The sequence below is a fragment of the Coprinopsis cinerea genome (assembly GCF_000182895.1).
Source record: "Coprinopsis cinerea okayama7#130 chromosome 1 map unlocalized cont3.1, whole genome shotgun sequence".
NCBI classification, from domain to species: Eukaryota; Fungi; Basidiomycota; class Agaricomycetes; order Agaricales; family Psathyrellaceae; genus Coprinopsis; species Coprinopsis cinerea.
In genome coordinates this window covers 933,860-952,280 of record NW_003307544.1, presented here as the reverse complement: position 1 = coordinate 952,280, position 18,421 = coordinate 933,860, and the positions used below count along the sequence as shown (strand labels likewise).

Here is an 18,421-nt window from a genome sequence, read left to right as displayed (position 1 = left end):
ATCCCGTCCCAGTCAGTCAGGGTACCACTCTATAATTTCGATTCCCCTCCTTGACCCTTCCTCTTCCCATTCCTCAAATTAACAGCCACAGGCAGCGTCAACGCCATCTGCGTCGCAACCGCCAAACACACCTGCTTCTCTCTCCACCCCTCCTTCGGCGGTGCACCTTCACCAATCTCCGAGGGTGCACTCCAAACCTCGACGTAGATATCATGTCGGCCTTGAGGGTAATTAATGAACCGACCAGCCGAGTACAACCCCGCTGTCCTGCGTGCGTGCCACTCGGGAGTGAGCAGGCGGATTGGGAACTTGAAGTCGATGGCGAGGGTTAGAGTCGGAGACCATGCTCTACAACGCAATTCGATGAGTTTTCGTCTTCAGTGAGAAGGAGAAAGGACATACGCAGCCTCCGGCTCCCCACCCTCCTCCTCCGGAATCAAATGCGTCGTATTCACAAACATATCCGCCAAAAACGGGATATACGCACTCGACAACTTCTCAGTCGGAGCGGTGAACTGATACCACGCAGCCCACTCCGTTCCTCCTCCGCCCACACTATCCTTCCCTACCTTCTTTCTGTTGGGATGGTCGGGCCGGTTCTGGGCGAGAGTCTGCTCATCCCAAGCCCAGGAAACGTGGTCTTTGTCTTTCCAGACTTCGAACATGGGTTGCCGGGTGGCTTGAGAGGGGTGAGAATAGATTGGGATGCGTCGGGCGTAGGGAGAGGGTGGTTGCAAGATAAAGTTGTCCTGCGGGGAGGACGAAGGGGAAGGAACATTGGACCCAAACATCGCATGGGAGGTGATCCTCAGTTCATCCTAATAACCTCACCGTCAGTTCTCCCGGGCACCAAATCCAAAGTAGCGAGATAGGGTTGTACGCACAGCTTGTAAAAGATCTGCCGTCAAATTCGTGATAGTCTGCCCCGACTTGACCGTCGAAACACGAATCCTGAACGGAAGATTCGAGTTGGTAGGTTTAAAAAAATGCGCAGAGATATGCAGAGGGTCGATATGTTCAGTCTTTGCTTGGTGCTGGATACAAGCCTCCAGTATTAGAGCAAGGGAATAGCCTGGACGGGAGCCATTCAATAAATTTCAAAATCATTAGGCTCGTCGCCATCGGGCCTCTCTTCAAGGATAGAGCTTTACCTCCACACGGAACACTAGAGAAAAAGTCAGCTACCAATACAAGCAAAATGAATCATAGGACGAGACCCACTTTCCAATATTCCAAGTTGGATCCATAACACCTTCATACACCACCGTCTTCGCACCCTCCAGACGCGTCCGATGGACTTTAACAGCTTCGTTGAGGGGGGCCATCTGAATCGCTTCTGGTCTGCCAATAGGTCGAGCGAGTGTCCGAGCAGTTCACCGTTTAAGATCAAGGCCAAGGAGGAACCGATGAACAAATGCCAATGGCAGGATGCTCAACATCACGCGTTCCTTATATCTACCGCCTTTTGACCGGTTGTCCAAAACGCTGAAGACTCGACAATTCCCGGTAAACGTAGACGCCGGCGTACCCGACTAGTACTACGGCGTTCTCACCACACAATCGTGGACAGGCTTAGAGCGTTGAGGACGAAGCCACGAACCGACAAAGATGGCTGTGGTGAACGACAGGTCCAAAGGGAAGCAGCGCGCGGTCAAGGTCATTTATAGGGGTCAACCCCATCTTCCAAATCTCATTTCTCATGTTCCACCCCAAACCAACAAATCATGAATTAATCCTACCAAAAGCCCCAAGAAAACAAAAAACAGCGAAATCCAACAATAGAAAAAAAAACTACCTACATCGGAACGATTAATACTCAAAACTTGTCTAACGTCTAACCTTCGCCCAAGCATCTAACCCTCGCCCAAGTGACCTATATCCCTCTTACCCACGCGCAGCAACCAAGTCGAAAAAAAGACTGTTGTTTACAGGGTCAGATCCAGCCCGGCCCCGCCAACGTCGATTGGGAAACGTATGTACGTACTGCGAAAGAGTGGCAAAAAAGAGAAGAAAGAGAAATAAAAAATAACAAGCCAATAAGTATAGGATACATCGTAGAAAGTTGAAGTGTGCTTCATGCGGCGTATTCAAGAAGACGGATTGAATGGCGAATTCGACGAGGTGAGGGTGGGTCCGGTGAAACAGCGAAGACGGCAAAAGGGCGGTCGGTGGTGGCGGTGGCGGTGGTGGTGGTGGTGGCAAAGGACAAGGGGGAGGGACAAAGTAGTGAGAACTAGTGTAATGTGCGACGGATAAATGAAGTCCATGGGTGGGGGTTGCAGTAAGTTACTGGTAATAAGTCAATCAACTAATGCGTACAGAGTAGAATTGAACTGAAGCGAGCGAGTGAGGACAGAGGCAGATATTGTGAGTGAAACCGTGAAAGATCGTTCCTTGCGTGGTTTATGTATGATGTATGGTATGTTTGCGGATTCCAAGCTGTATATCGGATTTGGGATTTGCTGTCGTTGTCGTTTAGATTATGCTCATCCGGTTGAGGTTCCGACTTGCTGCCTTTTGATGCGTTGGGCTGTTGTCCATTTTGGCTTTGCGGGCGACTGTGTGCTGTTATGAGCGCCGGCAAGAGAGAGAGAGCAGCGCAGGAATACGTACATGCATCTTTGAGGCCTCGGCCAAAGTTTCTCAGGATGATCACTGAGTATACAAAGGTAGCTATCAGAAGCGCGATAGCAAGGACCGCTGCAAATCCCAAGTCAGCACAAAGTGCGCCAATTATGGATGATGTACGACTCACAGAACACTGTCAGTGATTTCCACACAAGGAGGTACTGCTCTGTATCGCGGTTCAATAGTACTCTGATGAGCTGCAAGGGAAGGTTAGCCTGTGCTCAGAGAGAAAAAGCGCGGAGACGTACCTTGTAGATGAAATAAATCATAGCTCCTACGCATCCACACATAAACGTCGCCATCATCCATTTGTTCTCATACCTCGCTGCCAGATGTCCCTCAACCAGGAGGACAATTGACAACGGCAGTGCGGCGCACGTCACGTAATACTCCCAATCGTTGTCCTGCAACACCAGCCAAATAAACTGCACCGAGAACCCCACCCAGAAGAAGACATCAAACTTGACCAAGCATTCGTACACTTGGTAGTCAGCGTACATCTTCTTTATCCGTCTGTCTGCGCCGAGGAATTTATAGACTTTCCAACCGAACTCGTTGTAGATCTTCCAGCCGAGGGCAATGTAGGCGATTTCGGCGAGAGAGATGACAATTGGGATGATGGTGGTGAGGACGTTGACGGGTACATTTGAGACGCCAGAGACGACAGTGCCTGCGACGGCTTCTTTGACTTCGCCGATTTGGATGATAGCGTACAAAAGGAAAAGGGCATTGAAGATACTGTGATGATACCCGTGGTTAGAACGTGGAAACCCGGGACTTAATTGCTCGAGACTTACGCTAGGGAGATGAATTGAAGGGTATTACGGGCATAGACGGCGTCGAGAGCCATGACAAACTGGAAGACGCTATTGGGCAATGAGCATTCGTTCGGGATAGGATGAATGATGGGGAACATACTGCGCCAGCGCGAAGATACTGAGGTACACCGGCATCCGTGTTGCAGTCGGGTTGTCTGCCTCGTCCGCCTGCTCGACGATCTTCCGTACCCGTAGAAACAGCTCTCCCTCAATCGCAAGGTCTATTGTCGTCTCCACCAGCACCACCCCAAGGTATAACCGACATGCAAGCGACTCCGGTAGGATCTAGAAAAGCAGTGATTAGCACCTCCGTAAACACCATGTCAAATGTCCATGGTTCTGAGCAACCCTCGGGGATGGCTACTGGGCCGCATTCCAATAATACAGTGGTGTGTCCATCGACCCAAAACGTTCCCCGCGCTTCCAATGGCCGCCGGTTTCGCAGTGCCTGTTTCGCCTGGAAGGACTATGGCAATGCATGCCCGCTGAAAGCGAGATTACCAGGCAGCAGACCAATGTCCACCAGCGGCGGTTCGTCCAGAAATCAAGCACCGTCCCTCCCCAAGTCGCCCAAAAACCATGAACACAACCACACACACACACACCTTTTGCCATAGTGTCCTCTTATCAGCCTCCTTCGCAGGTGTTAGCGGCGGGTACGTCGACGACATCGTTTCGTGGGTTTCTTCAGATTGCTTCGAGGAAAAAGGGATGTTTTTCATAGGCTGGGAATTCCCTCGCCGGTGGCTTGTCGGGTGTGTCGCCGCCCCGCCAATCGTGTACGTCTGGTGGCCTGAGTTGGGGGCGTAGGGTGCAGAGTAGCCGTCTATGAGTTCATCGTAGGGTGCTTTTAAATCTTCCTCAGATGAATGCGGATATGAGGGGTGCGTGTTGTCCTGCTGGTACTGCTGGTGGTGTTGGCGATATTGGGAGTGGGGTGCTGATGCTGCTCCCGACATGACGGCGAGAGGACGACGGCCTTGGCTAGTTTAGTTTGTTGATTGGTGGTTGGTTGTTGGTGGCGGTCGGCGTTCGAGTGGGGATTTGAGTAGAAAAAAGACAGTGAGATTTTGTAAAGGAAAGACAAGAAAAGACCGTGAATAGATTGCGGTAGTGGTTGTCCAGCGTTAAGCAGGTGGTGCCGGCGCCGCGGTTGGCATCCCTGTTTGTTGTTGATTTCGTGATTAGTGACAGTCGCTTTGTCGCCGCCAAGCGAGAAGCCGCATGCATTCCAGAACTCAAAACTTTGCACAGATGGGCTTCAAAGGCCGTATATTCTCAAGCAAGAGTCATACAGGGTCACCTAGCATATGGGGGCTACCTCTACGTGGACAGTCTGAAACCGTTGGTACGAATCACGGCCGGACGAAAATAGCTTCACCGTCGCCTACCAACGCCAAGAGGTCCGATCATAAATGACCCCAGACTCAGCTTCATTGCCGCTGGACGCAGCTTGGGGGACGCAAAAAGGCGTGTGGCAAATGTTGAGGAGGCGAGGATGCCTCACTTCTAGGACATGGGTCTCATAGTAGCCTCAGCTTCCCAGTCACTTGGTTCACAAGTTTCGCTGGACCTGGATCATTCCGCCTCCAATAGATCGTCAAAGCCAAATTTAATGCAACTGCTCACCGATAATACCGAGTACTGTCCGTGATCCTGCGGCAATTTGGGTTCGACCTCTGCAGTGCATGATCAACAAACAGAAAGGGATCGTCAGGGTCTCTGAACACTGGAATGTTGACAGGGACTACTCACGCGTCGCGGATGGATTGCGCGCACAAGTTGAGGAAACGTGCTTCTTTCTGGAGGGAGAGTAGTTCATCTTCGCTAGAACATTTTAGGGCGACCTTTGTTTGTCTTTACAGTCTGAGAAGAGGGAGCGTCGGAAGACAGATTCTAGAAGGAGTTACCCTGTTCTTTCCCATTGTTTGAGCAACTGAGACAACCTTCAGCATTTCAACGACTCCTGAGAGGCTTCCAATGTCTACATACCCTTGGGTGGGAGTTTTGCATAGCTTTATAACAGGCAAGCGTCGCATGCCTATGGAAAGTCAGCCTTCGACATGCGAGCGGAGTCACAACGAACGCATTACGAGCATCTGAGGACATTCGACAACGCGTCAGCGAGCTTGGTTATCTAGGTCAGACTAAGAACACTCACTGAGCAGCAATCTTCCCCGAACCCATCTTTAGATCCGTTCGTACGACCAAGACCTGTCGGCAGAAGCAGAAAGAATTCGTCAGAAAGCGCGCGTCCGGGATATGTATTCCAGAGAAAAGCATGACCCCAGCATCGCTAGGACTCGTGAAAGGGCACCACCGGAAGGGCGTAACCACCGTCGTCATGGGTCTCGATAAAGGGCGACCTCCAAGTGTTTAGGAACTGCAGATGGCCAGTAGATTGTCCGGAGCTGCCGAGGATCATGCATTTCGCCAGTACCACGTCAACGCACCATTTTACATTCATCATCCAACCCAAATGTATCTTCCGAAGCAGCTGCCTTCCCTCTCCTAGAAAAAAGCTGGCCAGCCAGAAAACCAATAGACAATGAAATAGCCACAATGGCAGAATAACTTTTCACTATTGAAATGGAATACAGATTAGTTGTATTGGCTTCGAGTAATTGTATTGAGCTTACAATCTATATCACCCATGTCCAACAAGGAGAGGTGTTTTGAGATGCGACCGCCTGGAGAGTTTGACACGAACACAGAAAGCAATGCTCGAAACCCGCCAGGCGCGTCAGAAGCGCTCAGCCCGTGGGAATTCGGTGTAAAATGGGAAAGGAGCCCCTGTTTTTACTTCAGGACCGTTCGGTGACGATAACGCTAATCCTAGGGATATGTTGAAGCCCTAGTAATACAAGTAATAAATAGAGGACCCAGTTCTTCTGACTTTATATCTCAAAACAGGACACCGCAGAAGAATTAGAACCATTTCGCAGGGGCGACCACAACTTCGGCCCCATCGTCTGGTGGGCCAATACCCTCCAGCCAGTTACTCCTGAGCTGTATCCCTATATCGCAAAGTCTCGAGGCAACCATTAAAAGACAGCCATCAATGGACCTGTAGGCAGCCAAAGAACCAAGTCCACCGACTCTCCTCCCCCGCCCCTACCCATTCCAGATAAGGCAACCTCCAGCGCCGAAAACGAATTATTGTCTCCGCTAACGACGCGCATAACGTGTCACCGGCACCTCCAATCCCTTCCTCCCGCCACGAACCACACTCATGCGATAACCTCACCTCGCCTCAAGGATTCCTTTCCTCCTCATTCTCTCGTCCTTATCTAAATAAGTTCTTGTATACCTCATAATGTCGCAACGGTGAATACAGCTGCTTTTATGTCTAAAGTGATTGGAAACTAACACATCTCGCTCTCCTTCCACAACCTCCTCCTTGCATTCACCTCACACACTCCATCCAAACTCTACAACCCTCAACCCCACCTCACCTCAAACCTCAAACCCTAAACCAATCCCACCCAGATTACGCCCAACACTCCGAGACCGCTCCTCCCTCCTTGGCGGCGGGTCCAGCAGCAGCTCACCATCCCCCTCCGGCCGCTCCTCTCCCTTTGGACTCGGCTACAACCAACCATCCCATGGACATGGATTCCAACCAAACGGCCAACGCTTCGCTGAAGACCTCGAATCCCAAAACGACGAAGCGATCGAAGGGTTGAGTAAGAAAGTCAAGTTGCTCAAGGATGTGAGTGTTGGGTGCTATACTAGCTTCCCCCAAACTTGAGGGGGTAGTTGGGAGGTAGATAACTAACCTGGTCTGTATTGTGGGTAGATCACGATAGGCATTGGAAATGAAGTACGAGAATCAACAGTACAACTAAGCCAAATGGTACGTCCGCCTTCCTCCCTCACCAAAGCACAACACTGACCACCCTACTCTCCCCTCTCCTCCCAACTCCCTCGCTATTCTCAACCACAAACCAAACCCCTACACCCCACAAACACCACCACTCTCTTCCCCTCCCACCATCCCCAACTTCAATCAGAACGACGCATTCTCAGAAACAGGCGACATCCTCTCAGGCACATTCCGCAGAATGAACAACATGGCCGAACGACACGGCTGCAAATGGCTATGGTACATAGTCTTCTTCACAGTCGTATTCTGGTTCTTCATTGTCGTTTGGTGGTTTCGTCGGTGACCTCCGACGACTTGTGGACCAGAGTTCCTGGCGACAGCTGGTACACTTGGCCTGGAGCACCCCGCCGACCTCGCCTTGGACACTGACAACTTTCCGGACTTCTTTCAACTTCAGTTCCGAAGAGGTCTTCAAGAGTCCAGGGGTGTACGATCACCTCTCGGGGCCGTGCTGCGGCGTTCTGCAATGCACTCAGGCCGCAGCAGCCCTACACCAAAACATCTTCCTTCCCGATACCTATACCCGCTCTTTTCCCTTACATTCAATACATAATCTTTCACGGAAGCCCCATTCCCTCCAATCTCAGCTCACGAACACTGCAAATCTTTGGCGGGAGAATTATCGCCATGCTGATAATGTATTTCCCGGAGGATGCGAGCGAACCAGATTGGAACCAAGCCAAGCTACAACTATGGAACTACCAATACAGTGTGAACAGAAAAAAGAGCAAACGAAATGGGAACAAAGTGGACTCGGGCGAGAACGACCGGAGACAGTGAATGAAGCAATGAATAGAATACACAGGAAGCATATCGATCAGAAAAACAAGACCCGACATTTCTAGTCGTCCCTAAACCGCGCCTTGCCAATCTCCCAAAGCATCCTCTTGCGAAGGTAGGGCATATCCTTCTGCGTGAAGATGAGCGTGTTTTCGCCTCGGGAGAGAGACTCCAGCGTTTGACATGTGAACACTCCACAGTCGTATCCGTTTTGTTGCTTGGGGTTGTCCTGAATACGCAGAACCGTGCATGAGTATTATGATTGGCTTAGAGCAGAGTAAGACGACAAACCTCGGCTACATAGTTTTCCCAACCACTGAAATCGAACGGTTTCTTCTTCTTGTTCATATGCTCCGCTTGGACGTATCCGCGCAAAGTCTGGATTCAAAAGTAACGAATGAGAACTGAAGACAAGCACGGGAACCAATACAATACTCACCTGACAAACCTCCTCTCCAGCCATATCCAAACTATCATACGACTCGAAGCGCTTCAACTTGAAGTTGATAGCAGCAGCAGTCCAATGACTATTCGAGTGGTTGACGGGTATCAAAACGATATCTTTCGAAAAGATGTCAACCTGTAAAGTAAGAAAACAAACCAACACCGTCAATTCCTGATCAACGTCGAGCCCTCCAAAAGGCCAACCCACCTTTTTCGTCCACTTGGCCAACCTCCCCTTCTCATACCCCTCCTTCGTCAACTTGGTCCAGAAGAACGTGCTGAAGTAGTACGCATTCAACACTTTACCCCTCTTCACCTTCGCCTTTCCATTCTCCGCCCTCTGATTGATCATCGCGCCGTAGAAGTTGATAACCTCGTCGTTCAACCATTGGCCTGGGTTTAACCGTCTGAGGTCGGCAGCGGTGACAGCTTCCCTGGCACATTTGGACACTTGGCCGGGTGTGTTCAGGAATCTTGAAAGCTCGGCTTCGTCATCAGGTGGGAGAGCAGTGGGAAGTTTGGGTCGGGTCGCGGCTTCGAGTTCCGAGTCGCGGAGACGGCGGCGGACGTCTAGCTGCTCGAGATTGGGAGTATAGGTCTTGGGAAGAGGACTAGATGGGTTTTAGTTTGATGCTGGGTGATAAATAACGAAGCTAGTCCACTTACGCAGCCATCGTCTTCCTGTACTTCTCCAAGTACTGTTGAATGAACTCTAGATCATCGCCAGGTAGGTTGACTCCTTGCTTGCGGTACGTATCCCGCACTTGCAGGATATAATCAAGCCATCCTAGAGAATCCCCTCGTCAGCAATGAGCCTGGACCGGAAGAATGCAATGATACGTACTCGTGAACTCCAGTTTAGATCCATCATAATGAGAGCGAGACGTATGCTTAGCATACTCCCGATCCCTAAACTCTTTCCACATTTGCGCATTCGTCTCCCGTACCCTGGCTTTATGCTAGAAATCATACATGAGCAAAAGACTTGTCCAAACGGTGCATATATCCATACCTCGCGCTCTTTTATGTGTGGTTTCAGCTTGTACTTGCGATTAGGTGGATACATGGGCGGAGGCGACGTTGCACGTAGTTTGACACCATTCTGATGGATTCTGGGTTTGCCCGCAGTTCTCGAGTCTATTGACGTTGGTGCAGTGCTGGGCGTTGATTGTACAGATGATGTAAAGGTGAAGGCAGACGTTGGGACGCTCGAAGCCTAAAACCGCGCACAATTTGTTAGCATACACCCAGGTCCAAAATAGTGAGTCTACCAACATTGGAGGGGGGACCGGGCTTGAATCCTTGGAGTTGGTGGTTCATACTTCCCAGCGACGACATTGACCCCGCTGATGTCGATGCTTGCGAAGTCTTTCTCGCGGTCGACGTCGTCCCTTGGTGTGCTCTGTCCGCCATAACCACTTCGATGGAGCGCCATGATTTTGCACTCAAAGCAATGTTTCTCGGTCTTTGCAGAGCTTCCGGCCGAGATTGTTGATGGTGTTTCGTCAACCACGATCCAGGCTCCCTCCTACCACCTGACGAAGTTGATGACGACGTGCTCCCAAACGTTTGGTTCTGACTGCTGGTTTTGTCGGCAGTGACGGTACCCATAGATGACGTCGAGGCAACTGGTAAAGGAGGTGCGGGGGTGTCGTCTTTCGTGAGGTCGATAATCTCATGGCGATATGGCGGCTTGGTAGGGATGGTATTTCTTCTTGGCCGCGGAACATGGTCATCATCGAGCTCAGCGGATTCCTGAGGCGGCGGCGTCTCAGGAGGTGTAGGGATTGGGTACTTCGAGTCATGGGCTTGCGTTAATGTGTCTTTAGGGGGTCGAGCAGTGTCTTCGGGGAGCTTGGAGCCTCTCGAACAGGGGGATGTCTGCGATGAAGAGGATTCTGCCACCTGGCTGTCCTGTGAACTGGGCGGCGTTGGAAGCACATCGTCCTCATCTGAGCTCATCGCCAATGCCGGAACTCGAGTCTGCGCCAGTCGTCGCTTTCCTCCGCCGTGATTTACGAGTCGACGAGATGGGGAGCCGCCGAAGGATGAGCGTCGTTTTGGAGCGGTCGTCTTCTGGGTGTTATGTGTAGGTAGCGTTTCTTGTGTCGCTGTATAGTAAATAACGATATGAATTGAGTCGCGCTGTTAACCATCTCAAGGAGATAAACTCCTTACGCCATAGCCTTGAGGGTATCGAGGCAATTTCCCTGCAAATCTTCTTATACCAGGCCTCGTCCTGACTGTCGTTGGCGGTCATTCGCTGCTGCTTCGGTGCACGAATGGGGAGAATGGCTGTGTCGGCGGGTCGTTTTAACGAGAGTAGCGGGACCATTGAAGAGAGAGACCCAGAAAACAAGAGACAATCGAGCAATCGACAAACAAAAAAAAAAACCTGAAACGCCGAACGATGTCGAGTGAACAACCTGCGCGTCGGCGATGTTGCGAACGGCGAGCTCGTCGGTGGTCCCGAGGTTGTGTCCTGCGGCGACGGGTTGGGTGTCGGCGTCGGACGGTTTATGTGATGATGGTGGTCGGGGAAGAGTTTGCAGCCTGCAACGTGCCAGTGGCTGCGTTCCCCCGATACCCACGGAGGCTGCGAGGCGCGGTGTCTCATGTCTATCAATGCCTCCTTGGCTCAGTCGGAAGAGCGTCAGTCTCATAATCTGAAGGTCGCAAGTTCGAACCTTGCAGGGGGCATCTCCGCAATCGCTGGGTATTTTTTTCCAGTTTAGCGTACGACGATGGCTGCCTACATATTCACATTAATTGCTAAATCCACAGATAGGTTTCTCAAAGCAATCCATAAACCCCTCTTTCAATAAGTTTCGTCGAGAAGATCTTTGTTTTCAAACAGGAACGGGCTTTGTAGAAGTTTCGTCCGTACCACAGTGCTTGGTCGACTCAAACCAAACCTGAAATGCTTCAATGGGGCTGCCTTGGAAAATGACCCTCCTCTGCTTCCATCGGCAAACGTGAGCGAGTCATAGTCGCCGACTCTTCGATCGGGAAGGGGTTAGGCAAGGACAATCCTCGCGCTTGATGCTAATGAAGCGCCGTCGGATAAAGATGAGGTGGTGAAGTCTTTCGTGACATTGCGAGGAGAGAAGGCGAGGCTTTTGCGGATTGAATATGAGGTGACGAAATAGCAATGCGTAGTCCAGTTTCAACATGATCATGAGCTTGAGGGCACATGCCGAGGATGGGTATGGCGTCTTCCTCAAGTCAAAGAAACGCAGATACACCATGACCACAACCTACAGACGGCCCAGAGCAGCAGAGGGTGGTACCAAACCCCGGTAACTCTCCGAGTCCAGTTCTCCCCTTCCTTCTGCGTTCCCTTGCTCCTCGACAAGCCTTGTGAGGGACATGATATCGAGAGCACAGAAACTCAAATATCCCTGCCCATAACTGGAGGGAGCTGTCGCTGAGAAGCTTTGGCAGATTCTCGTACGGAGGAAACGCCTATCGATTTCGACCTTGATCTTGACTTGGGTCCAATTCATTCAGGTCCCAGCAACTGTATGGATAGACCTTGCCAGGCTCGAGAATGATGAATATGGTCGGGATAGCAGAGCCAGTGGAACACGAGGATACCAGCTCGCAAACGTCTTGTTGAAAGCCTTTACTTCGCGTTTGCAGATCAGAAGTCGTTGCCCTTGTCCTCGATGGATTGGACGCGAGGGGTCAAGTCCGCTTCCTTCTGATGTTCCAGAGAGTCATCGAGCTCCTCTATCCGTTCGATGCACCCAGCCAACAGGGCAGCAGTTTGGACGGATGGCCTCGCCATCGTCTGAGCGTACAGCGTTGTTAATTCCTCGGGCAGTTCTAGCTGTTGTAGCTCTCTTGAACGGACCAAAGACCAGGAGTAGATTGCCTCGTCTAGGTAGAAACGCGGGAAGGGTGGCGGTTCCTCGGGGCCCATTGGACACGGTGATGATGGGTGTGAGAGGCGAGCATGTCAGCTGAGTACTAGGACAAGATATCCGAGAAACGGTGCAAATAAACCAGGGAAACTGCTAGTCATGCGTGACCAACGCTTGTGACAATACCAGACCGCTGCTATGATCCATACCTCGCCTCACAGCCTGTCGTAGCTGATGATCAAACGACATGGACGGGTTTCCTCGTGTCCCATGTTTCAAGCTACGCCTCGGAGAGAGGGTTAGCTCAATTCACATCGCCCTAAAGGTAGAACTCATATACAGCTTGCTATGGCAATCAGCACTTGTTCAGACCAAGGATAACAGCCACTCACCTGAAACAAGGGCCGGGGATCCGTTCAAGGAAGACCATTTCAGAGTAAAAAGTCTGGATCCGGGAACCCCAAAACGGGGACATTTCTGCCTCAAGGCTCGCTTGATCTCGCGCCTCATTGCAGTATCACAATCTCCATGCTGATTATCGTGACGCACTGACCGTTTGAAACCAGCCCATGACTTTTAGGCAGCAGCAAAAGACGAGAGAGAGGTCCAATCGGGGGAGATTGGTGCGTGTCAAAGGACTTCGGCTCATCGGCCGGCACGGGGTGGGCATTCATAAAAGGCAGGGGGTGTCCTAATTAGCCTTAGCCTCTCCCCTCTCAGACTTTCTTCTGCTTTCTTCACTCTTGGGACCGGCAGGGGTGTCCTGCAAATTGTAATAGTTCTGGTCCCCGTCAGCGCTGCACAACACATTCAACGATCTTCCTGAACCCTTTCTTGAGCACCCTCTAAGCCAACCAACCGAGCCCAGTCAATCCAGTAAACCAGTCAAACAGTTAGTCACCATGGGCATGACATTTCGACGATACCTCAACGGCGGCGGGCGTATTTACGGCTGCTCGAATTGCAAAACGCACCTGGCGTCGCTGAGCAACATGATGTCGAGGGTGAGCGGTGGAGCCTGGACCAGGCTTGAAAGGCACTGGTAACTGACGGAGCTTGTAGGCGTTCAACGGGCAGCACGGTCGAGCCTATCTCTTCGAATCAGTGTACGTACATCCCGCCTTTATTTTCCCCTTTCCCAATACCGATCCTCACTTTTGCGCAGTGTGAACGTCACCGAAGGCGAGGAATGTAGTCGCGCGATGACGACAGGCCAACACACCGTCCGCGATATCTACTGCGTCAAATGCGGGGTTACTCTGGGTTGGAAATACGTGAGTGGCATTGCTTGCGTCGGCCGCTTAGCTTGCTCATCGTATTGTACTAGGAACTTGCCCAGGAGCCTTCACAGAAGTATAAGGAAGGCAAATACATCCTCGAGCGAAACCTTCTCGTGGATGTCCAGTAAAGGGACCCGTGACCCGGATGCCTCTCATCGGTATCATTTCGGTTCTCCTCATCCACGGTCTACGGCTGCCTGAGCACGCACACCTAATATCCTGCCTCCTCCACGCGCATACCACCAATGCATGGATCAGGCACATCTGAGATACCCATTCTCGTTTCTCTGGCTCTCTCTTCTCAGCGAACAACTCGGGCAACAATCATCTGCCATGTACCACTATATTTAACGAGGCGAAGAAGACGGAACGATCAAGAGGAGGAGGGTACCGCGAGAAACGCACACCACACCTCTTCCTCGACGGCGTTTTCATTGTCGCTGACTCGAGAGGACTAGTTGGTGACACCAGCGTGGAGGGACTCGGCTGCGCTATCATCACGTCACCTGCATCCGCAACCTCGACATTTTGCATTCTTTGGACCATCGGAACTCCCCCCTTTTGATCCCCCACCTCCACTCACGAGAGACTTCTTGATAAGTACGATTTCTATCCACTCCTCCGCTTGCTTACTTATTGTATTATTACCTATCCTATTCGCGCTTGCAGACCACCCTCGTGTGCACCTGTGCGTCGTGAATGCTCCCTTTTTCGCAACCTGTAGTTTGGCTCCCGTTCCTTCTTTTCTTCCACATGACTCTCGCATCGCATTTTACATTCCTGTTTTGTCCGCATCTTCCATCTCGTCGAACCGCTCTCCTGCAATTATTTTCTCTCTTTTTACTGTATCATTGGAATGTTTTTCAATCTTTCCCCTTTCATTCATCTCCCTTCATCATTCTAGATTCAGCATCATTTTACTCCATCCTTGCTCATTCATCCACCCATTCGCCTCGCATCGTCACAGGATCTTACTTTTATTCCCAGATTTAATTTATCTCCCTTCACTCTTCCCTTCATCCTTTCTTTCATTGTCTATTTACAAATTTCTTTTGCTCTAGGTCATCACTTTCTCGCTATCGTCACAGGTTGCGGTGCCCCTTCCGAACAGACTTGGTGGTACTGCATCCTTCGCCCCCCTCCTCCAGCCTTCCAGTCTCTTCCTCATTCTTCTCCTCGGCCCCCCTCTTGGCTTCCTTTCTTCTTCCCTCTCCCACCATCCTCATACCTGATGTCACCGTGGTTCATGTGGTTGTGTCGGTCAGAGGTCCCCCTGTACATTTAGTATAACATCCCATCCTTGCATATAAACGTATTCTTCCTCACCAAATACGAGTGGACTGGGCTGGGTGTATCGATTCTGCTCCCTGGGGTGTGTGCAAGGATTTTGTTAGGATGAGAGCTTACTTGCATTCTATTCGAAGTTTATTTTTGGCTCGAAATTCTATTAGCGCGGCTCTAGGTCATAGTCCCCGGTGCGTTTGGCGATTAGTAACCCAGAGCCTATCTAGCTAACGCTCTCATCGGAAGGGGGACACTTGCTCGTATGCAGAAGATCAGAGACCATCTCGACTTCACCTCGACTCAGACTTCGGAGGCAAGTATACCGGGGATCAAATCCTTGTGTGCAATATAGATAAGATTGAAGACACATACGTGTACGTGGCGTCATAGCTTTTAGTGAGCAATGGAAATGAACTTCACAGGTAAGTAGCTTTTAGAACTGGCTTCGAATTCGAGAAAGTTCAAAGGGCGCTGTGATCCCCAGGAAGGAGAAGCGGACTTGGGGGCTTGGAGTAGGCCAAGCACTTGCACTCGCCTATCAGCGTGAAGTAGCGCTGCGTAGCTTTCCTATGCTTTGGCCTCACTAGCTCCTCCCGAAATATTCCTAGGGTAAAACTCGGTGCTATCCACCCAACACATTAATTCACAACACCCAGGTCCGAGTTCCTTTATTGTGACAGGGTAACCACCTAAGGGTATTAGTACCCTGGGGAACGGGTACGCGGAGTACGTGGCTGTAATTCGCAAAGGAAAGGAAGAATCGAATACTCACTTTGGTTTCTCGCGAACGTTGAACTTGGACTTCTAACTCCCCGCCAAATTCAATTATTGGGCGGAGTGACTGCAATCTCACTCTCGAGGGAAAATCCGAAGTCTAATTGCTTGAAGAACTCCGCCTCGTGTGGCATTCCTTGGGAAATCTACTCGTCACATCACATTGAATGAACGGCGGAGGTTTGGATTTGGGATATGTCGATTCCTTGGGGTTTAGGGAACCGACAAGAATGGTGACCACGAAGACCTACATCCATAAAGAGACGGATCATTGACCTTGAAAGGGCCGCGACGACTGTCCGGGCGGCTTACCCGGTCAGGGTCTTGTGAGCACACGTCCTCCGGCGTATTCCTCGAGAGACGCCGGTTCGAGTCGAAGGTCAGCGTACTGACTCCAGTTCGGGTAGTTCATTGATAGGATATAGACGGGGATGGTAGAAAGCCTGCGCAAGGCAAGAATGTTTGAGGTTATCTCGTAAGTACCTTTGAATTGAATAGATAAGATGGTTTCATTTAGGTACAAGTAGCGATGATGATGTCCACCTTGAGGTCATGAATTGCGCCAGAGGGTATAATCGAGGAGGAGCGAATTCATTGACATGTTGTCATTGGTCTCTGCAATGTTGGGGGAGGAGGAGAGGTGGCACTTCATAGATAAGAATAGGGATATTCCGAACCCAGGAGCCGCCTTCCTTCCCTTTGAATCCTTTGGGGACCGACCCAAGCGTCTAGAGGTAATACCAGGTTAGTGAGCGCGTCCCAGAGGGTAAGTTTCCTTCCCATTGACAAGACTAGGCGAGCCAAGCAAAGTCCTTTCGCGGACTGACGAGAGAAGCGAGGTTGGTAGTAGAAACCCTTTGGTTATAGAGTATTCCAAGTCGCGATATCCATGTGCCAGATCGGATAGAACACGGTCACCCGTTGCCTCAGCGTGCTTAGCCAGAGTAAACCATCGCGCCTTGACACTGAAACAATCCAATGCAATCCAGGACAAAAGAACCCTTAGGCATTATGAGCTGCCTTTGAGTGTTTGGTAACGAGACATTGGGCCTTTTGGGACTCGCGAAATCGAGGGGGGAAGAAGAGAAACGCGAAAGAAGGTTCTGGGAAGAAATGTGGCAGAACAGTTTCCAAAACGGTGAGACGGAGACGCGTCTCCAGCCAATGGGAGGCTTCCGTTTCGGACCGTCGCTTCCCCAAAGATTTGAAAGGGGTTTTGATGGTTTGTATCCTCATTCGTCCCCAACCCAACTCTGTCCCGTATATATTCGGTCTCTAACCTTCACTCCTTTCCACAAGTCCCACTTCTGTGTCCTTCGCTGTATTTGTACCTCTCCTCGTCGTCGCCCCCAATGCGTAAGTCTCATTGCTCGCCGTTGTCCACAGCACTGGGCTAACGTTTACCGCCAGCTACTGTTACCTCGCCCATGTCGTTCTCCCGCCCCCGCGTCTCCTCGCCTTTGGCAGAGTCGTTCTCTTCGGGCAACATGAAACCCCAGTCAATTCCCCGGCCACAACCAGCGCGACAGCACGGTGCATTCATGCCCTCGCGCGCTCTCAGGCCCTTCCCGACCATCTCGCACGCTCTCCAACCGTCCAAATCGTCGAACCTCGGAAACAAGCCTGTCAAGCTGATAGAGCCGCCCAAGAACTGCAAGATGACTTTCGTTCTGGACCTGACTCAAGCCGAACTTGGTCGACAGGAGTGAACACCTCCGACTTGACCGCGACCCTGCTTTCCTCGTCACACCCTCTATGCATCCCTCACAGCCCATGCTTGCCCCTTTTCAACTACCAAACAACGCGCCCTATCGGATTGCACCAGGTTATCATTCGCATCCTGGATCGTTACCTAGTCCTGCCCAGCTCGCCACCTAAACGCCCGCCGCTGCAACCAACATCCCGCATTCCCAGACTAGACGGACCCGCCCAGTGGCCTCTATCAAAATAGGCACCTACGCCCGCCCTTCACGGGTTCCGCCAACTCCCCATCTCGACAACGGCATCCACAAGCCAACAACAACCCAACAAGTAGCATAGGACCCTCGACGACCTTTTAACTCTTGATTTATTGCCTTTTATTCTTGCACTTTTTCCACAGACACAGAACTCTTCTCGTCTCCTCGTCTACTGTTATATGTAACGAGCTGTAAGCTACAGAACCCCCTTCACGACATTGCATGTACTTGTATCCCATATTTCTCTTTTCCTTCTGTTGTAGCCATTCCGGCTTCAGTCTCGTAATCCGTAGTTCGTAAACTACACGCCGCGGAAGAGCGCCTCCGCTGCTCTTCTGCCTATCCATAGCCCTACCTGGGTTAGTTATTCGCTATACCCCTTGTATCGTACAGACATATGCAACTTGCAAGACATCACGAGTTTCAATAGGTTTTGCTTGGTGCATTTGGGTGTGTTGGGCGCAAACCTTGGCCTGTGGCATATGTGTCACGCAGTATCACGTCACTCCTGTCATGGATTGGTCTCTCTGAGTCTCAGCGGTCTCCTCGGTGGCGAACGTTTGCGAACATGTATGACATGATAGCGAGGGAGTGGATATTTCCTGTTTCCAGAGGTTTCTGCTGCGGTTCGTGCCGAGAAACTTGGTCATGAATCGGCGCTAAGCCAACGCCCGTGCGCCATTTCTCTACTACGGACCGAGAC

At 51.1% G+C, this 18,421-nt stretch overlaps 8 protein-coding genes and 1 non-coding gene across 9 annotated transcripts; 4 read left to right on the top strand and 5 right to left on the bottom strand.

Annotated features, from left to right (window-relative positions):
- Positions 1-29: 29 nt before the first annotated feature.
- On the bottom strand, positions 30-1,325 carry CC1G_04437 (hypothetical protein; the record flags this gene model as incomplete). Its single annotated transcript, XM_001828414.1, has 5 exons — positions 30-348; positions 403-818; positions 885-1,072; positions 1,152-1,165; positions 1,222-1,325. The coding sequence occupies 5 exons, from the start codon at positions 1,323-1,325 to the stop codon at positions 30-32; spliced, it is 1,041 nt and encodes a 346-aa protein (XP_001828466.1).
- Positions 1,326-2,475: 1,150 nt separating this feature from the next.
- CC1G_04436 (hypothetical protein) lies at positions 2,476-4,562 on the bottom strand (the record flags this gene model as incomplete). Its single annotated transcript, XM_001828413.2, has 7 exons — positions 4,052-4,562; positions 3,547-3,731; positions 3,426-3,494; positions 2,877-3,366; positions 2,756-2,825; positions 2,614-2,700; positions 2,476-2,558 (listed from the first exon to the last, which is right to left on the bottom strand). The coding sequence occupies exons 1-7, from the start codon at positions 4,403-4,405 to the stop codon at positions 2,476-2,478; spliced, it is 1,338 nt and encodes a 445-aa protein (XP_001828465.1). The 5' UTR covers positions 4,406-4,562.
- Positions 4,563-4,969: 407 nt separating this feature from the next.
- Positions 4,970-6,101, bottom strand: CC1G_13606 (hypothetical protein; the record flags this gene model as incomplete). Its single annotated transcript, XM_002912027.1, has 8 exons — positions 4,970-5,019; positions 5,076-5,125; positions 5,202-5,273; positions 5,357-5,382; positions 5,439-5,487; positions 5,608-5,660; positions 5,900-6,027; positions 6,086-6,101. 8 exons carry the CDS (start codon positions 6,099-6,101, stop codon positions 4,970-4,972), a joined length of 444 nt encoding a protein of 147 aa, XP_002912073.1.
- Positions 6,102-6,762: 661 nt separating this feature from the next.
- CC1G_04435 (hypothetical protein) lies at positions 6,763-7,294 on the top strand (the record flags this gene model as incomplete). Its single annotated transcript, XM_001828412.1, has 3 exons — positions 6,763-6,773; positions 6,936-7,158; positions 7,256-7,294. The coding sequence occupies 3 exons, from the start codon at positions 6,763-6,765 to the stop codon at positions 7,292-7,294; spliced, it is 273 nt and encodes a 90-aa protein (XP_001828464.1).
- Positions 7,295-8,173: 879 nt separating this feature from the next.
- CC1G_04434 (sentrin-specific protease) lies at positions 8,174-9,622 on the bottom strand (the record flags this gene model as incomplete). Its single annotated transcript, XM_001828411.2, has 7 exons — positions 8,174-8,341; positions 8,404-8,490; positions 8,552-8,692; positions 8,765-9,167; positions 9,223-9,343; positions 9,401-9,515; positions 9,569-9,622. The coding sequence occupies 7 exons, from the start codon at positions 9,620-9,622 to the stop codon at positions 8,174-8,176; spliced, it is 1,089 nt and encodes a 362-aa protein (XP_001828463.2).
- A 1,561-nt stretch (positions 9,623-11,183) lies between these two features.
- CC1G_20007 lies at positions 11,184-11,256 on the top strand. Its single transcript has one exon. It is a non-coding gene; the product is annotated as a tRNA-Met (tRNA).
- A 943-nt stretch (positions 11,257-12,199) lies between these two features.
- Positions 12,200-12,481, bottom strand: CC1G_04433 (hypothetical protein; the record flags this gene model as incomplete). Its single annotated transcript, XM_001828410.1, has 2 exons — positions 12,200-12,349; positions 12,413-12,481. 2 exons carry the CDS (start codon positions 12,479-12,481, stop codon positions 12,200-12,202), a joined length of 219 nt encoding a protein of 72 aa, XP_001828462.1.
- Positions 12,482-13,324: 843 nt separating this feature from the next.
- On the top strand, positions 13,325-14,267 carry CC1G_04432 (hypothetical protein; the record flags this gene model as incomplete). Its single annotated transcript, XM_001828409.2, has 4 exons — positions 13,325-13,426; positions 13,485-13,528; positions 13,588-13,696; positions 14,058-14,267. 4 exons carry the CDS (start codon positions 13,325-13,327, stop codon positions 14,265-14,267), a joined length of 465 nt encoding a protein of 154 aa, XP_001828461.2.
- A 2,804-nt stretch (positions 14,268-17,071) lies between these two features.
- CC1G_04431 (hypothetical protein) lies at positions 17,072-17,972 on the top strand. The gene is made up of 2 exons (XM_001828408.2): positions 17,072-17,116; positions 17,171-17,972. The coding sequence occupies exons 1-2, from the start codon at positions 17,113-17,115 to the stop codon at positions 17,467-17,469; spliced, it is 303 nt and encodes a 100-aa protein (XP_001828460.1). The 5' UTR covers positions 17,072-17,112; the 3' UTR covers positions 17,470-17,972.
- Positions 17,973-18,421: the final 449 nt, after the last annotated feature.